Genomic DNA, 22,125 nt, shown 5'->3' with positions numbered 1-22,125 from the left:
AAAACATCAGCCATCCTTTTTCTCCTACTGATGCTAGTTACTCAGCCTCCTGAGTTCCTCCAGCCAATTGATTTTATTTTGGTCCAGATTCAAGCATCTTTAATCTCTTGAGAACACTCTCTTGGTTCTAACCTGGAGGAAAGAGGTTGGGAGCTAAGATGCAGGAAGATAGATAAGTTTCAATTGATGGTCCTGTCAATTATAGTACAGGAGAGGCCATTATTAAAGAAAAAGGAGTACACCTCATAAGCACATCTAGTGGAATATGATAGACATTTAATTCCAATGCATAAACATAGTTTCATATAGCACAGAAAACCCAATATGTCCATGCTGACCATCAGATACCATCTATACTAATCCTGTTTACCTGAACTTGGTCTGTGGCCTTCAATGCTTTGGCAATTCAAATACTCGATGGATATAACTAAAATGTGGGAGAAACGGCATCCACCACCTCCTCAGGCAGTATTCCATAATTTTTTTTGATGTTGGAGATCAGTTGATATTATCTCTTTTTTGTTTTCTCAATTCAAGCACGTGTCAGGTTCTGGACTGTAAAATTGATTGTTAATAGATTGAACTTGAGTTGATTAAATCTTAGCACACAATTCCATTCTGTCTTCACTACTGGTATGACCTGGTTATAAGTATTTGTACGTAGATATATAAATTGATAATGTACTCAAATTCTTTATTTCTTTTTCACTATTTTTATTAACATTTAAATTTCACATCCAAAAATTCTAAAAGATACATTACACTTAAATCCTATCATTTCATCCAAGGTACTTCACATTTTAATCAGATTATATTGTATTGATATCATTTTTGTTTATTGTTTAAAAATGGAAAATCTAAACTCACTGTCAAGAAAGAAGCTGTTTGGCCAAAAAAAAGACAGAATTCTAATCATAGTGATAAATTACCTCATTAGTCAACATCTCTACCTTCATAGCAAATCAAAGATTATAAAAGTAATTCAAAATAGAGAAGAGTTAGGAAAAGTTTTCATATGATTTCAGACACTCATCACTTAAACCTGTATTTTGAATTTTTTTTAATCTTACCTCACGAGCCAGATAGTAGGGGTTAAAATGTTGAAGCTTTAGAATAAAATGAAATGGTGGATGTACTATAATAAAACATTACTTTAAAATACTTAGCATGGACCCAACTTTGATCTCTACCAATGAAAGCTCAGCAACTAGCCTCTATGTCTAAGAGGAGCTGAGTGAATGTGGCTCTTCCCTCAATCGAGCGACTCCCACTGGGAATGTAGTTTTAAGAATGTCAGAATCAGTACAGTTCTATGTGATCAAATGGACAGCAAGCATTTGCTGTCAGTGTTCATGCATGAATAATGGAAATGAGGGTGATAAAAGCTGACAAACTTGACAGGTGAAAAAGGAAGTAACAATTAGGCATCAAGAGGTTTCTTCCATCTACTTCATTAAGTATATCATCAGATCCTATTCTTCCCTTCATGACTTACTTGATTCCCCTTAATGTGTCTATGCTATTCTTGTTAACTGCATATGGCTGCAAGTTCCACATACAAATGGAGAGGCTCCTTCAGAATTACTATTTGGATTTAGCACCAAATATCTCCAACACATTCTCCATAAAATCCTTAACTGGAAGAGTGTGTAAGCTGGCATCAGTGTGTTCTCCCAGGGCACACCACTAAGACTCTAGTAACTTTCAATCTGCTTTGTTGTTTGGTCATACTAGACTAACAGCAGACAAAGAAAAAGATTCAAGGATGTGCTCAGAGCTTTCTTGAAGAAGTGCAACATCCCCACTAAATCTTGCCCATAACTGCTTAAAGTAGAAAAAGAGCATGAACCAGCAGCACCAAACCCTGTGTAAGCAGTGAACCACCTCACAAACTAGCCACCTCCTGCTTCATTTGTGGAAGCATGTGCAGTTCCCCTAGTAACCTCATTAGCCACTTCAGAATCTACCAAAGCAGACTGGAACCAAGTTATCTTCTATCCAAAGGAAAAGAAGAAGAAGAATTAGTTAATGATTTTGAACTATAGGCCATTAATTTTGTCCTACCATGTTTATTCTGTGCAAATACAGGAGTAATGAGTTTGGTTGTCATCTTTAATTAAGGCAGCTGATGAAAAATATACCAAACAATTCAGTCTGGTAAGGAAACAGAATATTTTTGCAATAAATGCTTCCACGTCATTCAAGAGGTAGTCAAAATGCCATAAAAGTCACACAGTATGTGTAGAAAGTAATTTTGCTCAATGTTTTTTTTATCTTGAAGGACCTTTGCACTCAGGAGAATTAGGGATGCTTTTCGAGAAAACAAAAATGAGACAAATGCAGAAGTTATCCAAGGGCTAATCGAAAAGGCTAAAACCAACACTGAAATTATTCGGCGTCAGGTAACACACCTTTTGGAATTAAATTCCATGTCTTTATATATTTACTGATTTGTTTATCTTAAATTGTTCAACTTCTACTTTTCTCTTTGAGACTTGCTAGACTGTTGTTGCCTCCCTATGCACCTTTCCGCCCTGCAGTAACCACAAAAAATGTAAAACTTCTTCCCTCCTTCCAGGGGTACAGACAGACTTTCCAGGAGAGCCAGAATTTTTTCTGCTCATTGTCCTACCTAATCTGCATTAATGGATTCAGCATGGCCTCCTCTAGATTAGGTGACTACATCACCGACCACCTATACTCTGAGTCTAAACTTGAATTTCCTGAAGTCAACCATTTTAACTCCCTCATATCTCTGCTCTTCGCCTCATTCATTGATATGTGAAATCAAACATAAACTTTATGAACAACACATCATTTTCCTCCTGACAGTCTTAAACCTGGACATTGATTTTTCTAATTTTAGGTAACCACCACCCCATCTTATTCCACTGTTTCCAACTCTTCTTTACCTACTCCTGTACTTATTTTTCTTCCTCCCAAAACTTTTCATCACCAGACCCCTTCCTCGTGGTCTCTCCCTCTACTTGTTTTTCCACAGCTCAAGCCTTTTATCACTTCTGGGCCCCTCCGCCAGCTACTTTCTCCTAATCAAAGGATATTTATCACAGTGATGTTAAACAGTGTTAGGTATTTTGTCTTATTTGGAGATTCAGAGGCTTAAATGGTAAAGTAGGTCAAGAAGTACATTACCCCATTATGATGATGTTCAGTTTACTCTCCATATTAATATTGCTTAAAGGTGATAATAAATGTAGTGAATATTTTTAAGATCATGAAATTTTTTGTCTTGTAACTTGCTCTCCTAATTTAAGTTCATTTAATGTATACACTTAACGTGATGCAATGAAAGCAGTTAAATGGGACCCATAACCCCTCATGGAAAAAAAAAACATTGGGCCATGCTCATACATATTGCACATGGAATAGCAATGATTTCAGTGCATATTTGTCATTTGGCAATGGGATATCATAGCACACATTTTTATGTGAATTTTGTGTTTCAAATTAAATCAATATATTTTTAGATTATTTTGTTACTGGCATGTGGCAAGGATTTTGCTGATTTTGGAGAAGTACAGATTAACAAATTATTTAAAATAGTGAAACAGCCTACAGAACAAGACTATAAATATTTAAACAAAACTACTTTTTATTTTAAAGGAATAGAATTGAAATGCAATATAAATAAAAAAGAATTTATTTTAAAACCAGAGGAGGGGTTCAACTGATGGGACTCTAGAGACTTCATGGTCTTTAAAATGATAATTCAGTCCATTAGGGTAATCTATATAATCCAAAATTATGGACTATCAAACAATTGCTAACAAATTCAAAGTGAAATGTGGAAAAAGCTTCTTTATCCACAAAGTGATTAAAGTGTAAAACCTGCTTTCACAGATTACTTGAGGGAATAATGAATGATATAGACTTACAAAGCAGAGAATGCGCAAGTATTTGAAGGGGAAATTAATTGAAAACCATATTGAAAATACATTTTTTTTTGTATAATGGGATCACTGACCTCAAGCATCCATTCCAAGAAGTGTTTGAAAGTTAGTGCTTAGCCTCTGTATTGGGTAGAGTTTTATTTTCTGCATGTTCCAAATAATTAAAATTTATCTTTGTAAATAATGTTTTTGTGAAAAATTATGTTCCATTGCCATGTTGTGCCCCTATCAATCTATGAAGCTTTACAAAATTGTTTCCAAATAAAACTGCTGTCATTTTCTGATGTTTATGAACCCAAAAATTATAGCAAGTTGAACAGCATTTGAAAGAGATTTTTATTGTTTTCTCTGCCTTTCTATTTCAGAATTTATTTTCAACATTAATATTGCTCCAATAATATAATAGCAACAGGATTCCTGGAGTCCAGGGCTATGCACCTAAGAAATGCTAAAAAAAAAATTCACAGTCTAATCAAGAGTCCAAAACCCACATAAGGAAAAAAAAACCTTTCTTTAAATTACATTTAGAAGAGATATATTCAAAATATTTAATATAATTGGCTTGCAATTATATTCTTAGCACATTCCATTCCTTCCAATTTTCTCCAAAGATGTTTGGTGATCTGTCAAATATTTCTAGCATTTCACCAATATTTAAATGTTTGAATGAGGTTTTTATTTAGAAATCCATTCTGCCTTTATCTCTCTACTTTCTTTATTCCAGTGAAGCTGGGCTACTGAATAACACATGCAATCTGAATGAATAGCATCTTCCATGATTACATTTCTCATTCATCATTTAGTCATCTGAAATCTAACATTGCTCATAAATCCATTTAAATTTGTTCATCCTTGATGAATTTTATTAGTGAATGGAGAAAAAAATAAAATTTTAAATGCTTTTGAACTTCAGATTGTCTTTGAGTTCATCAGGAAAATAAGGCACTCATGGTTTAGAATGGTAGAATTTCCTAAAGAATGCATTTCTTAAATAGTCACAAATAACAATTATTTTCTGATGTTTTATATCTCTCATGCTATTGACATTTTTGCAGTTGAGATTTAAACTTTAGGACCTCATCTGTGTATTCTCAGCTGGCCTGTTAGGGATTCTACCAATGAAGTTAAATCATACAGAAAAAGAAATAGACGACCTAAAATTTGACCCGTTTTGTGAGAATCGTTGATACATTCTCTAAGCAGAAGATTTTTAACAATTTCTGTGTGGCATCAGAATTAATGAATAAGCCAAACTGTGCTGAGTTTCACCAATGTTTGCACAAACATTTGGCTGTTTAGAGAGTTACAACTTGCAGACTCTCAAGTGTCCGCTATAAGGCTTGGAAGTCCATGACCAATCAAGATTCCTTTATTCTTAAGTACTAACATAAAATGTAATAGTACATAAAATTCATCAATGTTTGCCTGCTGTAAAGACACACAAAAAGGTACACTAGCATTGCACTGCACCCCAAACTATAAGAGAAAAAGAACCAAAAAAATCTCTTTAGTGACGCCAAATGTCTGGATTCTCCTCCAGTGGTCCTGCAACCTCTGAAAAATGAACCTCCGATACAGTAAAGAAGCCCTTTGCCTTGGCATCTCTCAAATTCCAGACCTGATACTGATTCCCACGACCCAGTTACCAACAGCCCAATCTGGTTTGTTCCTGGTTTTCAGCAGCCCACAGCTTGTGCAGATCCTTCAACCTCTGAGCCCCTCCCTCTCTGGTCCTCTGCTGTGGTGTACTTCCCTTGTAGGGTTGTCTCCCAGGTTTCTTACTGACAGATTCAAAAAGCCTGTCTTTCTGGGACCCTTGGACTATGTGCAATGTCAAGCGCAGAGCAGGAGCAGAGAGCCCATAGATTTCAATAGGGATCGGAGATCTCTGAATTAGACCATAAAAGTGAAGGCATTAGCTTTTTAATTTTTTACTTCATATGTCATTTATGTAATATCTGTGGTTTATTTAACATGTTTTAATTTTGTTAACCTTGAATTGAAATGGTTTACATCAATTTTTATATGACATTATATGACAGTTTTAAAGTATCTGTCAGGGTTAAAATGCAAGTTGCAAGCAAAGTCTGCAAGCAGCCAGTAGATGTTGACATAAATCATGTCGACTCCTAGTAACATCTTGCTTCAAGGTTATAGCCAGGTCTCTCTCTCTGCGTGATTAAAATAAGCGGTCAATTTTTGATTTTCTTTGTTCTATTAGTTTTGTTCTGACAACCTTTGTTGACCGATTAATCGTTTAACAATGTTTAATCATAGTTTTAGTACTGTCTAACAGAATTTTAATGGCTTGTAATAATGTCATAACATTAATAATGTTTAATAAACCATGGAAAACTCAACTCTAGTTCAGATTTGCTTGAACGAGTCATAGACAACAACAGCAACAACATTCTAATTCCTTCAAGCAACTATAAAGGAAAATAGTCGCAACAGTATCAGTGGGAGTTTTCATACTTGCAGTGGATTTTCCAGCTCTTTGGCATTGTTAAGCATTTTGCCATAGAGCCCCCTCTTTTTGCTACCTCAGTCACTCAGCAAAGAAGACTCAGATGTCCAAGCCGAACAAGATAGGACACTCCACACCTGGCCCATGTAGATAAGGATGTTCACAAGGATAATTCCACGAATGAAAGAGTTATCATAGGGTTTGGCAGCTTTTGGCCTGTTGGAATTTAGAAGAATGAGAGGGAATCTCATTGAAACATTTCAAATGTTGAAAGGTTTGGACAGAGTTGATTTAGAAAGGTTGTTTCCCATTGTGGGAGAGTGTAGGACTAGAAGGCACAACTTCAGGATTGAAGGACATCCACTTAGAACAGTGATGCAGAGAAATTTCCTTAGCTGGAAAGTGGTGAATCTATGGAATTTGTTTCACAGGTGGTGGTGAAGGCCAACTTATTGGATGTATTTAAGGCAGAGATTGATTTGTTTTTAATTAGCCTAGGCATCAGGGGATATGGGGAGAAGGCCGCAGAGTTTTGTTGAATGGGAGAATGGATGGGTTCATGATTGAATGGCAGGACAGACTCAATGGATTGATGGTCTTCTGATATGTGTAGACTGTGAGCAGCAGACCTAGTCCATCATGAAACATTCAGAAGACTACAGATGCTAAAATCTGAAGCTGAACACAGTCTGCTGGAGGAACTCAATGAATCGAGCTGCATCAGTGGGAGAAAAAGAATGGTTTTGGGTGGGAGACTTAAATTTAGGCTGGGAGCCAGTCTAGGCTTGGAAGCTCAGTCTTGATGAAAGGTCCATCTGTAAACGTCAATCATTTTTACTCTCCCATTGATGCTCTCGACTCACTGAATTCCTCCAGTTTTGTTTCAATGAGTGATAATTCTGCCTTGCCCACAAGAAAACGAATATCAGGGTTGTATGTGATGAAATGTATGTACTCTGACAATAAATCTGAACTTTGAACTTTTTCTCCAGCTAATTATGTTTAGATAGTCCATTATGATTCTGCTGATAGTTTTCTTTTTCACAACAATCAACCCTACTATTTTGCAGAGAAACTTAAAGTCAAATTCAAAAGTAGCACAAAAAAACATAAATTACCTTGTTACTATAAAAAAGTCTTTTGTGATTATTTACTACATGCTTTTGCCAGACATATTGTGTTTTATATTTGATAGTCTTAATCATTATCATTAACCCCTAAGTCTCAGGGTGATACGATATGTGTAGCTATAGTAATGGATATCTCTAATCTACCGAGAAATTGACTTACAGGTTGTTTTCAAGAATAGAAACCCGTTAGCCCAGGATCTCCCAATGCTAATTACAGTAAAGCCCCTGGTATCTGGAATTCAAGCAAATGGCAAAAAAGTCAAGCAAAATAAATTTTAAAAATTAAAATAAATAAGAATAAAATAATAAATAAAAATATGTGAGTTTAATATTGTAAAAGCAAATATTCTCTGAAGTAACACTAAAACCTTTGGTGAAGATGGGAGGAAATATTCAGCCAGCAGAGGGCCCTGGTCATGCTTTGCTCGTGACAGCTGTTTGAATAAAGTTATGTGAAACAGCAATGGCGTCACCCAGGCTGGTTGATGCCGCTCGCTGTTATGGCCACTCTCTTAAAGTGTTTCCTTAACCCAGACCAAGTCATGCTGGTCAGAGGCTCTCTCTGCAAATTTGGGAGAGAAGTATTTAATTTTCTATAATGTCATTGTTTGTCTTTCGGGTGGCTTCGTGGAGGGGGAGGAAACTGAAGGTGCAGTGATGGTTAAATGTTTTCAAAGAATTTGACTGAAAATAAAATAAAATGCTCTAAGCTTTATATATTCATGCAAGTGAAATTTATTCAGTGTAAGTACACTATCGAATTTTTGTCTTAATGTAGGTGTATTAATTAAGCATTGTAAGAGTAAGCCTCAAGCAACCGGAAAATACACATCCGGCATCTACTAATCCCCAAAGGTGCTGAACACTGAAATGAGAAATGGTGTATATAATCATTAAAAGACCTCTAATCAGTAAATATTACAGTAATTCCTCAAACAAATCTGCCAAAATGCATTTTGTTTCCTAATTATAACATTCAATTTTAATTTTGATTGAAATTTGAATCTGCTTGAATGTGCCTCCTTTTTCTTATAGATTTTTATGTATTTCCTCTACTGAAAAATCTGTAGTTTCAAATCTGAGCAAAATCAAAGCTGGTGTGTTCTGTAGTAACAAAACCTACCCAAACAGATGGATCATGTTGTACAGTAGATTCTGTTACTTGGTTGCTGAATAGATGAAAGAGAGTATGGCATTGTTTTGCTGTATGCCAAACTAACAAAGAAAAAGTTTTCTAAGCCTATTTCTTAATCACTTATTTTGGACAGTGTCCAGGCTACATTTATTTGACCAAAAAAAGCTGTTCTCTGTATTTATAATACCAGCAAATTTGAATATGAACTTGAATTTTTATAATTTTTTTATATATTTGAGGATGAAAAATTTAGTCACACTTACAACTGGAAAAGATATAAAATATTTTAATATTTTATTCTGAAACCTGAAGCATGCCACCGAAGAGCTGAGCTCAAGGCAGGGTCTCTTGTGTGACATAACCTCGCTGTAAATCCTTGTACAGGTCGATAACCTATACCAAGTAATTATTCTCCTGTTCAAAATCCCCAGGCAGCCTTTTGCCATGGAAGTGTTTCTCATTTTAAAGGCGCATGTTAGGTGTGAATGTTGGATTGATGAGACGCAGGTGTACATTATGTTGCCTAAATTACAGCAGGGCTGGGTAATTGAGGGATGAGATCAAAGGTTAAGTCTGCTACTCTTGCAGACTGTCATTATTTTGACAAAGCAGCGCATGTGACGTCTATTATTAATGTTAGTTTGAATCTGTAATATTTAACCAACTTTATTTGTTGTTAATATTTGTTAAAATCTAACATGACTAAATTCATGCAGATCAATTTGTTTATGTATGCAATTCTTTAAATTTAAATTTAGACATACGGTACGGTAACAGGCCATTTCGGCCCATGAGTCCGTGCCACTCGATTTACACCCAATTAACCTACACCTCCTGTACATTTTGAAAGGTGGGAGGAAACCAGAGCCCCTGGGGAAAACCCATGCAGACACGGGGAGAACTTACAAACTCCTTACAGTCAGAATGGGATTCAATGTACAAAATCAGCATAGCCATACTATATGTACAATAGTCAGGACCTTGAACTTCAAGTTGCTTAAGGGAAATCAAATAATGCAAATTATTGTATAACTAAAAGAGATCTTATGTTTTCAAAAGAATGCTTTTGAATACAAAAAAGGGAATTAATCCCAGATATCACTGCATGATTTATAATATTAAACACATTCCCTGTAAATCCTGCACTACATTTATTTCATTCAATTTAGAGATACAGCACGATAATAAGCTCTTCTGACTACCAGCCTGTGCTCCCCAAACGCTCCAAATAGGACAAATCAATCTTCTAATCTTGCTCATCTTTGGAATGTGGGAGGAAACCCATAAAGTCACAGGGAGAATGTAAATACTTCTTACTGCAATGGAATTGCGCTAACCCTACCACTCCAAATGCTATTTACATAATGCTTGAAAAGAAGCAGACAAATAATGGTGCAGTGTTCTGGGTTCTTTCTTTGTAGACAGATTTGAACTTGCCATTTCTGATGTATTAATTAAATGTAGAATAGAATAAAAATAAAAAGTGCTAAGTAGCATCCTGACATTATTAATGAGTATGTCCAGCATCTTCTGTTTTTATTTCAAATTTCCAACATGTGTAGATTTTTAAAATCTTTTAAATTAAACATGCTTGTCGTGCCTGGCTGCTTCTTCTATCTGGTTAGTTACAATGTGCAACAATACAGTCTATGAATACAAGAGGTAACAATGGGTATTTTTGAAGCAGTCTCACTTTCATAGGATGAACAGTAATTTGGCCAGAAAATGAAATTAACTGTATCGTCCACTCATAGATTTCCATAGGTTTACCAACAGCCTAACAGAACCAACCAATCAATTGAGCTATACCGTCTTGATTGTAATTTAAATATTTTTATGGACAATTAGCATTTTGTTTTCAGCTGAAAACTAATTGAATGTAGTGCACTTGACAGAAATTCATTTTATGCTTTCAGTACAGTGGTAGAGCTATATAATAAAGGTGCATATGAGAAACTTTCACGAGTGTTCAGTGATCACAATATCAACAAAGTGTGCATTAAAAGAGCTTATTGGAAATAATGCATCTTCTCTGCTGTTGACAACAGTGAGAATGTTAACATCACATTTTCAAGCACCATCATACCAGTTAAGTATTCAGCAATTTTTCTGGGTTATATCAGTTACACTCCCCTTTCATTTATACTTAAATGTGAATTGCGTCATGTTTCCTTTGCGGTTGTTGCTGTGGATTTTCTTTGATTTGTTTTCAAAAGAAATTCGTAGGATTTCTAAAATTAAATGTCAAATGATTTCAGAAAGACCTAAAATGATACCAATGGTATGATGTACCTTCCCAGTGACTTTGGTCAGGCTAATTGCAGTTACTTATTTTTATGTAATTCACTTTATATAAAACAATTTATTTTCATACAAACTTATATCTTCCTTCCAAAAACAAACATAATTGCTTGAGGCAATGATTTCTGCTGTAAATGTGAAAATAGCCATGGCTAATGCCACCTTGGAAATAGCTTAGAATGGAATTTCTACATAAATTCAGTAGCCAAGTAGTAGTATGGTTTGTCAACAAAATTTGGATTCTCATAACTTGAGTTATGTCCAGTAAGGTGAAAAAGCTGATAGTAAAGACAGCTCAAAGAGAGGCATCATCTGCTTTACTTATTGGCTGCTGGATGGACAGGTTACTGTTATGTTCTGAGTGTCCTTGTCACAGATCTAGGATTTTTCTGTAATCATTGTGATTTCCTTTACCTACTAAATCCTAATTTTAGCAACGAATGAATGAGCACATCTTCTGAAGGCCTAATAAAGCTTGCTAAAGTTTATGTGTAATTGTTGATATACAGGGCTACTTCTTTTTACTGAAATTTGCTCAGTCATATTTGAAACTTCAACATTTTTGGGAAATGTGATTAATGAATGAATGGTTGGTCAAGGACATCATCTTATGCAATGATCTAAGTATATTCATATCTTGTCCTTTTATTTAATAGCAAATTATATGTTGGATTTGATGATGTTGCCAATTTGATTGCATCTTTGTTGCCTTCTGGTTCCATTGTGGTCAGTTTGTACAAATAATCTACTGGAAACAACAAACGTTTATGGTTTAGAATTTAAAAAAACAAATATATAATTTCCCTAAAATTAAAGTGATGAAACAAGCATCTCGTACACTCACCACTAAATTAACTTCTGAAAATGTGTTGCTCAGGTAGTCTGAAAATCATCTAAATATCAGTCTGTCATACTGTTCATAGACTACAGCTCTGCCTTCAGAACCATGGACCCTAGCAAACTTGTTCCCAAACTTAGGATATAGGACTCAGCAGCCAACCCTTCTGCAACTGGATTCTTGATTTCCTGTCTAACAGACAGCAACCAGAGTAATTGATGGCCAATCTACCGGTTAAGAGTCCAGCACGAAAATTCTTTAATGAACACGCAGGCATCATTAGACACAGGCAATGATACTACCTACCGAGATAGTATCATCCCCGGCGTCTGATGACACCTGCGTGCCGATTAGTCCAGTGCAATAGGAGCATAGTATATCCTGGGATAAACTAGTGACACATTGATGGCATTTTTGTGTAGGTGCAGGAATGTGAAGGAAACAAAAGATTAAAAAGAACATATAAACTTTGCCGACCTATATAAACCTTTATAAATGTCTAAAGGTCATGGGAAAGTCGCAGAGGGAGAGAGGGAGCTGGTGGATCTGCCATCCTAGAATTCCATGTGGCAGAGGAACCCCTCCATGAGTGCTCTGGGCATACAGCCCTTTCCCTGCCGCACGGAATTCTGGAAGGGCAAGTTCGCCATCGCTCTTTCCCATGGTCTTTATAAATAGTGTGCTATTGCCGCTAGGACTTTCCCACAGTGTTTATAAATTGTGTGGCTGTACTTTCCCATGGTCTTTTATAAAATTATAAAGGTTTATACAGGTCAGCACAACAACAGGGGCTGAAGGGCTAATACTGTGCTGTACTAAAGCTCATTTATGTTATAATTAGGCATGATTCATTTTGTTTAAATACAAGATCATAATACATTGATCAGAGCGGGTCCACCATCACTTGATCCGTCACTCAGATGTCAACGTTGGAGGATAAACTCCCCTATCCTCGGGGATGCCTTGTGATGGGTGTGAAAGGACGCAGAGAACCAGTTAACAGTGGTCCAGTGTGAAAGCAAAAATGGCTTACATAACTGGTTCACTGATGGCCAATCTACTGGTTAGCTAGTGTGAAAAGGCCTAATATCTCTATGCTCACACTCAACACCGGCGCTCCTCAAGGATATGTACTCAGTCCCCAACTATACTCCCTCTATTCTCACGACTGGACAACCAATTACCATTCCAACTCCATATTTGAATCTGCTAATAATACCACGAAAATAAGATGTCTGTTGAATGAAGAAGAGGAAGAATAGAGTAATAAAATTAAAAGCCTTGTGGCATGGTGCCAAAATAACAACCTCTCTCATGGTCAATAAAATGGAATAGATGAGGGCAAAAAGACCACACCTGTCCACATCACTGGCACTGATGTGGAAAGAGTGGATTGCAAGAAGTCCTTAAAAATAAATAATGACCTCACATGTGACAAACACATTGACACAACGGTCAAGAAAGAGCACCAGCACCTCTACTTTCTTTGAAAACTAAGGAAGTTTGGCATGTCCCCCTTGACCCTCAACAAAAGCATACTTGCTGTTTGCATCGCTGAGGTATGGAAGCACCTCTGCTCAAGATTGGAACAAGCTGCAAAAGGTGGTGAATGCAGCTAAGAACATAACACAAACTTCCCTCCCTTCAATGGACTCTATCTACATCTCTTGCTGCTTAGGAAAGGCAGCCAATTTACTGAAGCACCATCACACCCCAGACTTATGGTCTCCCTCCTTCCACCTAAAAGAAGCCAAACGGGGTTAAAGACAGTTTCCCCCCCCCCCCCCCCACCCCACACCAACAGGGTCCTGAATAAACCCCACAACTCTGCTATCATACTGTCCTTGCGTAGTACTAGTGATCTTTCTTTTCATGGTAACTCAATATGCTCTTTACATGACAGAATGAATGTTAGAAATGCCCCTTCTCAATATATTAGGTATTCTAACAAATCAACTTCTTAAGTCAAGCAGAAATTTGTCAAAAGAAAAAAGTGTTGACAACAAATCTGCACTTATTTGTAAATGAGCATGCAATGAGCTCCACCATTGTTGGCTGAATAACAGTCCATGATGAGGTCAGAAAATAGGATGGAAATCAAAAATATGATTGTGGGGTATCTAAACAATTTTGCCCTTAACATCAGCAAGGTTAAAGAAGCTAAATGTAGACTGCAGAAAGGAGATGTAGAAGCCCACCTACCTGTTACCTTGATGGGATGAGGGTAGAGACTCCTAGGATCAGCAAATCAAGGCAACCATGAAGAAGACACACCAATGCCTCTTCTTTCTAAGAAAAGTTTGCATGTCATTGAAACTTTGACAGGTGTATTGTGTAAATTATACAAACTGGTTGCATCTCGGCCTAGTGTGGAAACTTGAATTCCCGGGAATGCAAAAGGTTGCAGAAAGAGGCATCGATCTTGTGTCCATTGAAGGCATCTATGTGTGACGCTGTCTCAAGAAGGCAGCCACCGTCATTAAGGATCTCCATCATCCTGATCACAATCTCTTCTCTCTGCTACCTTCAGGCAGAAGATAAGGAAGCCTGAAGTCCTAGGTTCAAAAGTAGTTTTTTTTCTAACAACCATCAGGCTGTTGAACTTTTTCATCATACACAAACCATAGCTACTTCAGGACCACCAAATAATTGTCTGCACTATTGAAACAATGCACTGACTGCAACTTGAATATTTATTTATCCATCCTTTTATATTTATTTATATATTTTTCTGTCTTGGATAGTGTGGTAATTTAACATATATTAGTCCATCTACAAATTCATTGACGATACCATGGTAGTGGGTTGTATAAAAAGGAGCCATGACTCAGCAATGAGTGAAAATGAAAACTTAGTGGATGGTGCACCAACAACAACCTCATACTTAATGTCACCAAAACCAAGAGGTTAATTGTTCATTTCAGGAAGGGAAAACCAGAGGTATACAGTCCAGTGATCATTGGGGTCTGAGGTGGAGAGAGTGAGCAAATTTAAATTCTTGGGAGTCACCATCTCGGAGGATCTTTCCTGATCCCAACACACCAATGGCATTGTGAAGAAAGCATGACAACACCTCTACTTCCTCAGGAGGTTTGGTATTACATTGGAAAACCTGGAACATTTCTACAGATGTGTGGTGGAAAGTGTGCTGACCAGGTGCATCATTGTCTGATATGGGGACACCAATATCCCTGAATGTAAAGCTTTGCAAAAGTAAGTGGACACAGCTCAGGTCATCACAGACAAAACTCTCCCCACTATAGAGAATATCTACAGGGAAAACTGCTGTTGAAGAGCAGCAGCAATCATCAAGGATCCACATCACCAAGCACATGCTCTGTTCTCACTGATGCCATTAGGAAAAGGTATATGTGCCACAAGACTCACACCACCAAGTTCAGGAACAGCTGCTACCTCTCCACCATCAGATTTCTTAACAACAAACTCAATCAGGGATTCATTTAAGGACTCTTTTGCACTTTAATGATTTTTTTTCTCTCTATATTACACAGTCAGCTTGTTTTCATTTCTTTATTTGTTTACATGTGTTTGTTGAGAATAGGTTTTTTTTGCATTACCAATAAGTGGTCATTCTTCCACAGGAAAAAGAATCTCAGGTTGTATGTGATGTCATGTATGTACTTTGATAATACATCTGAAATCTGGGGTATAATGCCTACCTGTGTAGCTGCTACAGTACAAGATTGTCTGTACTTGTGCATATGGCAATAAACTCATAATTAACAATGTGCAGCATAAATCCACTGAATATATTTCTGCAAAGTATTTGCATTACCAATCATCTAAACATTTCCTGTTTTCATATTCACAAACATTGAATTTAGAATCATGTTTAATATTTATCTGAGATTGTTTTTGTGAAATGAAGTAAGAAAGTTTCAAGGTTGACCAGCGTCACCATATAGATCAGGATGCTTTTTTATTCTTCTAATATACGTTGCATGTTTTTTTTAGTTCTAATCTTTGCAGTTTTCAGCATTACTAAGACATACGGTTTCTTTTTGGTGAATGCACTGTGTAGACTTTCAAAGCTGTTTAGTGAATTATTCATTATATTGCAAATCATTTTTTCATGAGTTTAACTTGACTGGAGTTACCCTCAGTTTCACTGTCACAAAGCATAATTTGCTTTCTCTCTGAAGTATATTTTAAAGGATGAGGTCATACTATTCATGTTACACTTATTTTTAAAATATAGAACTTCTAGATCATCAATTTCTAAGTATAGTTGTTTTTTTTTCTGGCAGTGATCTGTGCAAAGTAATGATTGGAAATTGGTGGCTGCAAAAATAGCTTGGTGACATCTCACACTTTTGGACAGCAGAGGTTGTAAGTTTGATTCTGAAAATCAGACAGCACCTGTCAAGGGAGAAGCAGGATTACTATTTCAAGTCATTGATCTTCACAACTTGAAAATGTAGAGAAAACAAGTGCAGTTTTTTCTTTGATGCTACCTATTTCCTCCAAATATTAAATTGTATGGGTCTTATGTTTGCCTACCTCTGGGTGTTAACACATTCTTCTTTTCTTTTCAGTCCTACTTGAGTTCTCATTTTTTTCAACAATTTTTTTTTTGTCCTGAACAAGAAAATGTCATCATTTAACTTTCAGTTTTAATTTTCACCTGGCCTGTCTCCAGTTTTAAAGTCTCCAATTCAACTTCTTAAATTCAGTTTCGAGAAAGGCTAGCAACCGGTGTTCAGATTCCATTCCATTTCCTGGAAAGATCCATTCCATTCTCCTAGTTGGTTTAACTGTCACATCCGATCCAATAATGTCACAAGTACTTTCCAGTTTTTCTTTCCTCCACTGTTTTCCACCATTGTAGTCAATATATTTCATTCATTTCCTGCACTCATCCATTTTAATTCTCTACCTTTCTCAACCTCTTGCTTTGTTTTGCACATCCCCCTCTCCCCCACCCCCACACATACATTATCCTTCCTGTAGGTTTTCTTTGCACATGCCTTTTCACAGAAAAGGATGTGAATAGTTGCTGAGAAAAAATCACAGGAGCCAAATAAAAATTGCTTGAGTTACAAAACCTTATTTGAAAGGTGGGTGGGGCAGGCACCACAGACAAGCCATCTTAAACTGCTGTCTACAGACACATACTTTCAAGAGTAGATGATTATACATCTGGTATTGAAGTCTCTAGGTTCTGCTGCTCTTTTGCAATGTAGTTTGCCTCAAATCGACCATGCCATTGCAAATAATCGCATTCCAGGCCAGATAATTTCCTCTGCAAATAGCTTTACTATGATCTATTATACTAGTATTTTTTTTTAAATTGCATTGCAAGCTAGCCAATGAAACAAGCCTTACTGTGATTGAATTCATTCTCGTTGGCACCTGTATTGCTCTCAACAAAATACTTACTCTCAGAATTAGTTTGTGAGGAACAAGTCTTCATGGATCACTGCAATTGTGATGCAAGGATAACTTGCCTGCTGCAATTCTTCGCAATACTTTAAATAGAGGACATATGCTGAAAAAAGCATGATGCAACTGTAATGTTTCAAAAATTCAGGATTTAAATGATAATGCAGTGACTTGCTGTAAATAAGATGGAGTGAGAGGGAAAATACATTTTAGAACAAACACTAAGATGTGTGAAATTATTTCAATTTTGTCTCCTGACCAATGAATTGAATAACAAGACAAAAAGCAAACATAACCAGTTTACCTATCTCGGCTGCACCATTTCATCAGATGCAAGGATCGACAACGAGATAGACAACAGACTCGCCAAGGCAAATAGCACCTTTGGAAGACTACACAAAAGAGTCTGGAAAAACAACCAACTGAAAAACCTCACAAAGATTAGCGTATACAGAGCCATTGTCATACCCACACTCCTGTTCGTCTCCGAATCATGGGTCCTCTACCAGCATCACCTACGGCTCCTAGAACGCTTCCACCAGCGTTGTCTCTGCTCCATCCTCAACATTCATTGGAGCGACTTCATCCCTAACATCGAAGTACTCGAGATGGCAGAGGCCGACAGCATCAAATCCAAGCTGCTGAAGATCCAACTGCGCTGGGTAGGTCACGTCTCCAGAATGGGGGACCATCGCCTTCCCAAGATCATGTTATATGGCAAGCTCTCCACTGGCCACTGTGACAGAGGTGCACCAAAGAAGAGGTACAAGGATTGCCTAAAGAAATCTCTTGGGGCCTGCCACATTGACCACCGCCAGTGGGCTGATATCTTGGCGCCTCACAGTTCGGCAGGCAGCAACCTCCTTTGAAGAAGACCGCAGAGCCCACCTCACTGACAAAAGACAAAGGAAGAAAAACCCAACACCCAACCCCAACCATCCAATTTTCCCTTGCAACCGCTGCAACCGTGTCTGCCTGTCCCGCATCGGACTTGTCAGCCACAAACGAGCCTGCCGCTGACGTGGACATTACCCCTCCATAAATCTTCGTCCGCGAAGCCAAGCCAAAGAACGAAGACACATGATAGTTTTAACATAACTCATAGCTACTCCCTGTACTTTGTACATACTTCTTCAAACTCTGATTATTGTTTTCCTATATTGATTTGAATCTTGCTGAATGTTTAATTTATCAATACACTTTAATATATCAAGTGATACTTGATGTTGAAGAATATTCTATGGCAACATGTGTTCAGTTAAATTTAATTATAAATTATAATCAGATTATAATGCTGACTGATTTTCTCATTCCTTCTGCGTGCCATTAGAAAAAGATGAGAATCCAGAAGAAATTGGAAAAAAAAAATGAAATAGCAAATGGTTTATGCAATGGAAGGAAATGTTGATTCTGAAGTAGCAACAACAGCAATTTTTATGTTTAATTTTGCAAAATACTTTAGGGTACTTTACAGCAGCATTTTAAAATAAAATATGACCAAGAAATGTTGAAGTCATAAGCCCCTTTCACACTTGCATCCCACTAAATTGGCTGTTCAGTGTCCTGGGATAGGAATGGGGGTTTGGGTTTTCATACTTGACCACTCCTAATGCTTTCACACTTGCAACCCCGGGGTTAGGACTGTTCTACCTTCTACCGGTGACTTCATGACACATCGAGTGATGGTGGACCTGCCCTAAATCCTGATCAATCTATTATGATCTTATATTTGAACAAAGATAATCATGTCTGATTATAACATAATTAAGTTTTATGAGCCCTTCAGACCCTGTTGTTGTGTGGATCTATAGAAACCTTTAATACGGACCATGGGATAGTGCTAACAATAAATAGCATTAGTAGACAATTTTAAACAGGGTGGGAAAGTTGCTAGTGCTTTAGCGCACAATTTATATGGTGTGGGAAATTTGGCAGCACTATCGCATAGAATTTATAAATAGTGTGGGAAAAAGCGATGGCAAACCTCCCCTTCAGAATTCCATGCGACAGAGAAAGGACTGTATGCCTGGTTGCATTCATGGAGCATTCATGGAGGGGTTTCTCTGCCGCACGGGCATTCTGGGAAGTCAGGTTCTTCCACTGTTTTTATAAATTGTGTGCTATAGTGCTGCCAATTTTTCCAAGCTGTTTAAAAATTGTCTGCTATTGCTATTTATTTCCCCTCTCTTTCCCACTGCAACTTTCCCATGACAAAATTTATACCTTCATTTTAATCTTTTCTTCCTTCAATTTCCTGCACTCATGCAGGGTCATTTCAATCCCACAATGCAGTTACCTGTTTCACACTTACCTGATTGCAACGCCGGTGTCGACAGATGCTTGGGATTGTACTAGAGATCAAAGCTATCAATTGCCGGTGTGAGATGACATCATCTGACGCCCACGTTGAGCTGATTGTGCTTTCACACTAGACACTTTAAAGGCCGATTGGCGGTTAATTCCTGGGACCACTTGCAAGTGTGAAAGAGACAACGCAAGTAAGAAGAGATCCTTCAACCTATCACTTATCATAAAGCACTAATTTTACGCTTATCCAATTTTATTCTCCTTACATTACCATGAACTGCCTTATTCTCTCTTCTTTGCACCCTCTACCAGCTTTTACACATTAAAATAAATTTATAGTGGGCAAATAACCCTGTATTATGACTGTGTGGTAAAGCACAATTCAAATGCCATTGACGAATTTGCCAATAACAGCATGGTTGTTGGCAAAATTACAGAGGAAGTGTACAGGAGTGAGATAGTTAAGTGGTGTCAGAACTACAACTTTGCATTCAACATTAGCAAAACTAAGGAATTGATTGTGGACCAAAAAGAAGAAACTTACTCCTACGGCCATACTACCCTGAGAAAAAACAAAAAAACGTCCGATCTCGTCTGATCTCGGAAGCTAAGCAGGCTCAGGCCTGGACAGTACTTGGATGGGAGACCGCCTGGGAATACCAGGTGCCATAGGCTTTAAAAAAAAGAAACTAAGAGAACACAAACCAGTCCTCATCAAGGGATCAGCAGTGGAGAGGGTAAGAAGCTTCGAATTCCTGGGTGTCAACATCTTTGAAGACCTCTCCTGGAGCCATCATGTTGATGCAATTATGAAGAAGGCAAGCCAGTGGCTATATTTTGTTAGGAGGAGATTTGGAATGTCACCACTCTCACAAATTTCTATAGATGTATTGTAGAGAGACTTCAGACTGGTAGCATCACTGTCTGTTATGGAGGTGCCAATGAACAGGACAGAAAAAAGGCATTGGAGGGTTCTAAACTTGACCAGCACCACCACAGGCATTAGTTTTCCCTCCATTAAGGACATCTTCAAAAAAGCAGCCTCAATCATCAAGGACCCTCACCACCCAGGCCATGCCTTTTTCTCACTACTCATATCAGGAAGTATGCAACACTCAATGTTAAAAAAAAAACCAGTTTCTTCCCCTCTGCCATCAGATTTCTGAACAAACAATTAACTATGGACAGTATCTCACTTTTTCTGGGTTTTTTTGCATCTGCAGTAAACAATACCACAAAACAATAAATTTTGTTACATATGTTCATTGCAATAAACCTGATTCTGATTCTGAACCCACACATTTTAGGGATGTGGAAGAAACTGGAGCACCCATAGAAAATGCACACGGTTAAAGGATGATCTTGCATACTCCTTACAGACAGAACTCGATACTACTGGAGCCATGTACAAGCTGGTAATGGGTAAATTGGATTGGAGAAGTAAGTATGTAGCTCAAAGATTGGTACAGAAGAAATAAGTTGCAATTCTTAGACCCTGGCACAGTACTGCGGAAGGAGAGGTGCTGTTCAGTTGAGACAGGCTTCGCCTGAACTGTGCTGGGACCAATGTGCTGGTGAGTCATATAAATAGAGTTGTAAACAGGGTTTTAAACTAAATAGGTGGAAGTGGGCTCCAAGAACAGGATGTTTTATAAATCAAGAGGAAATGTGAGAGCAGTGGCACATGATAGTAAGAGGGAAGGGGAGATAGTGATCAAAATCTGACAGGAAAATGCTGTAAATATTAAGAAAAGTATGCAGCACAGAGAAAATCTGGACATAATATCAAAGTTTACATAATTTATTTTAATGTATGTAGGGTACATACCCTATGTATGTATAATGTGTGTACATAGTATGTAGGCTCCATGGTTGAGGTCGTCAAGAGTATCAAGTTCCTTGGAGTGCACTTGGTGGAGAATCTCACCTCATCCCTTAACACCAGCCCCATAGCCAAGAAAGCCCAGCAGCGCCTCTACTTCCTGCGAAGGCTGAGAAAAATTTATCTCCCACCCTCCATCCTTACTATATCCTATACAAGATGTATTAAGAGCATCCTCTGCAACTGCATCACTGCCTGGTTTGGTAGCTGTACCACCTCAGAATGCAAGACCTTGCAAAAGATAGTGAAGTCAGCAGAAAAATTCGCTGGGGGCTTTCTTCCTACTATGAGGGACATCTATAACACTCGATACAGGCAAAAGGCAATAAACATTGTGAAGGACTCCACACACCCCTCAAGTAAATTGTTCACCCTTCTGCCATCTGGTAGGAGGTACTGTAGCACTAGGGCCCTTACGTCCAGATTGGGCAACAGTTTTATCCTTCAGGCTATTAGACTCCTGAATTCCCAGAACATATGTGCATAGAGTACCTTGGAATGGGGGACCCTTACATATACATCTTAATATTTAATATTTTATATGTTTAACTTCTATCTTAACTTATATTTATATAAATATGCTCCATGGTCCTGGAAAAATGCTATCTCGTCTTTACCGTGCGAGCATAGTATGAATGATAAATAAGGTGACTTGACTTGACAAAACAGGTTGATAGGACAGACAGCAATAAAGTGTGATCTAATAGGTAACAGAAGACATGGTTAAAGGATGACTTGGACTGGGCCCTCT

At 37.6% G+C, this 22,125-nt stretch overlaps 1 protein-coding gene and 1 pseudogene across 15 annotated transcripts in view; both read left to right on the top strand.

Moving 5' to 3' along the window:
• LOC138751338 (LYR motif-containing protein 4-like) overlaps positions 1-22,125 on the top strand; it is a 276,723-nt gene that overhangs the window by 109,042 nt on the left and 145,556 nt on the right. For 12 of the 15 annotated variants that reach the window (XR_011349836.1, XR_011349835.1, XR_011349834.1 and 9 more), the window contains 2 exons: positions 2,282-2,402; positions 20,800-20,932. Coding sequence is in view for 5 of the 15 variants with exons in the window: in XM_069913508.1 (XP_069769609.1) it covers positions 2,282-2,402; positions 20,800-20,932 (254 nt within the window). In the remaining 10 variants the exon portion in view is untranslated. The remainder of the gene's footprint in view (positions 1-2,281; positions 2,403-20,799; positions 20,933-22,125) is intronic. The other 3 variants (XR_011349843.1, XR_011349842.1, XM_069913511.1) reach the window with 1 other exon arrangement.
• On the top strand, positions 20,037-20,167 carry LOC138752032 (5S ribosomal RNA; annotated as a pseudogene).

The sequence above is a fragment of the Narcine bancroftii genome, chromosome 1 (genome assembly GCF_036971445.1).
Source record: "Narcine bancroftii isolate sNarBan1 chromosome 1, sNarBan1.hap1, whole genome shotgun sequence".
Lineage (NCBI taxonomy): Eukaryota > Metazoa > Chordata > Chondrichthyes > Torpediniformes > Narcinidae > Narcine > Narcine bancroftii.
Note: the sequence above shows the minus strand (reverse complement) of the source record. Positions and strands in the feature narration are given on the sequence as shown.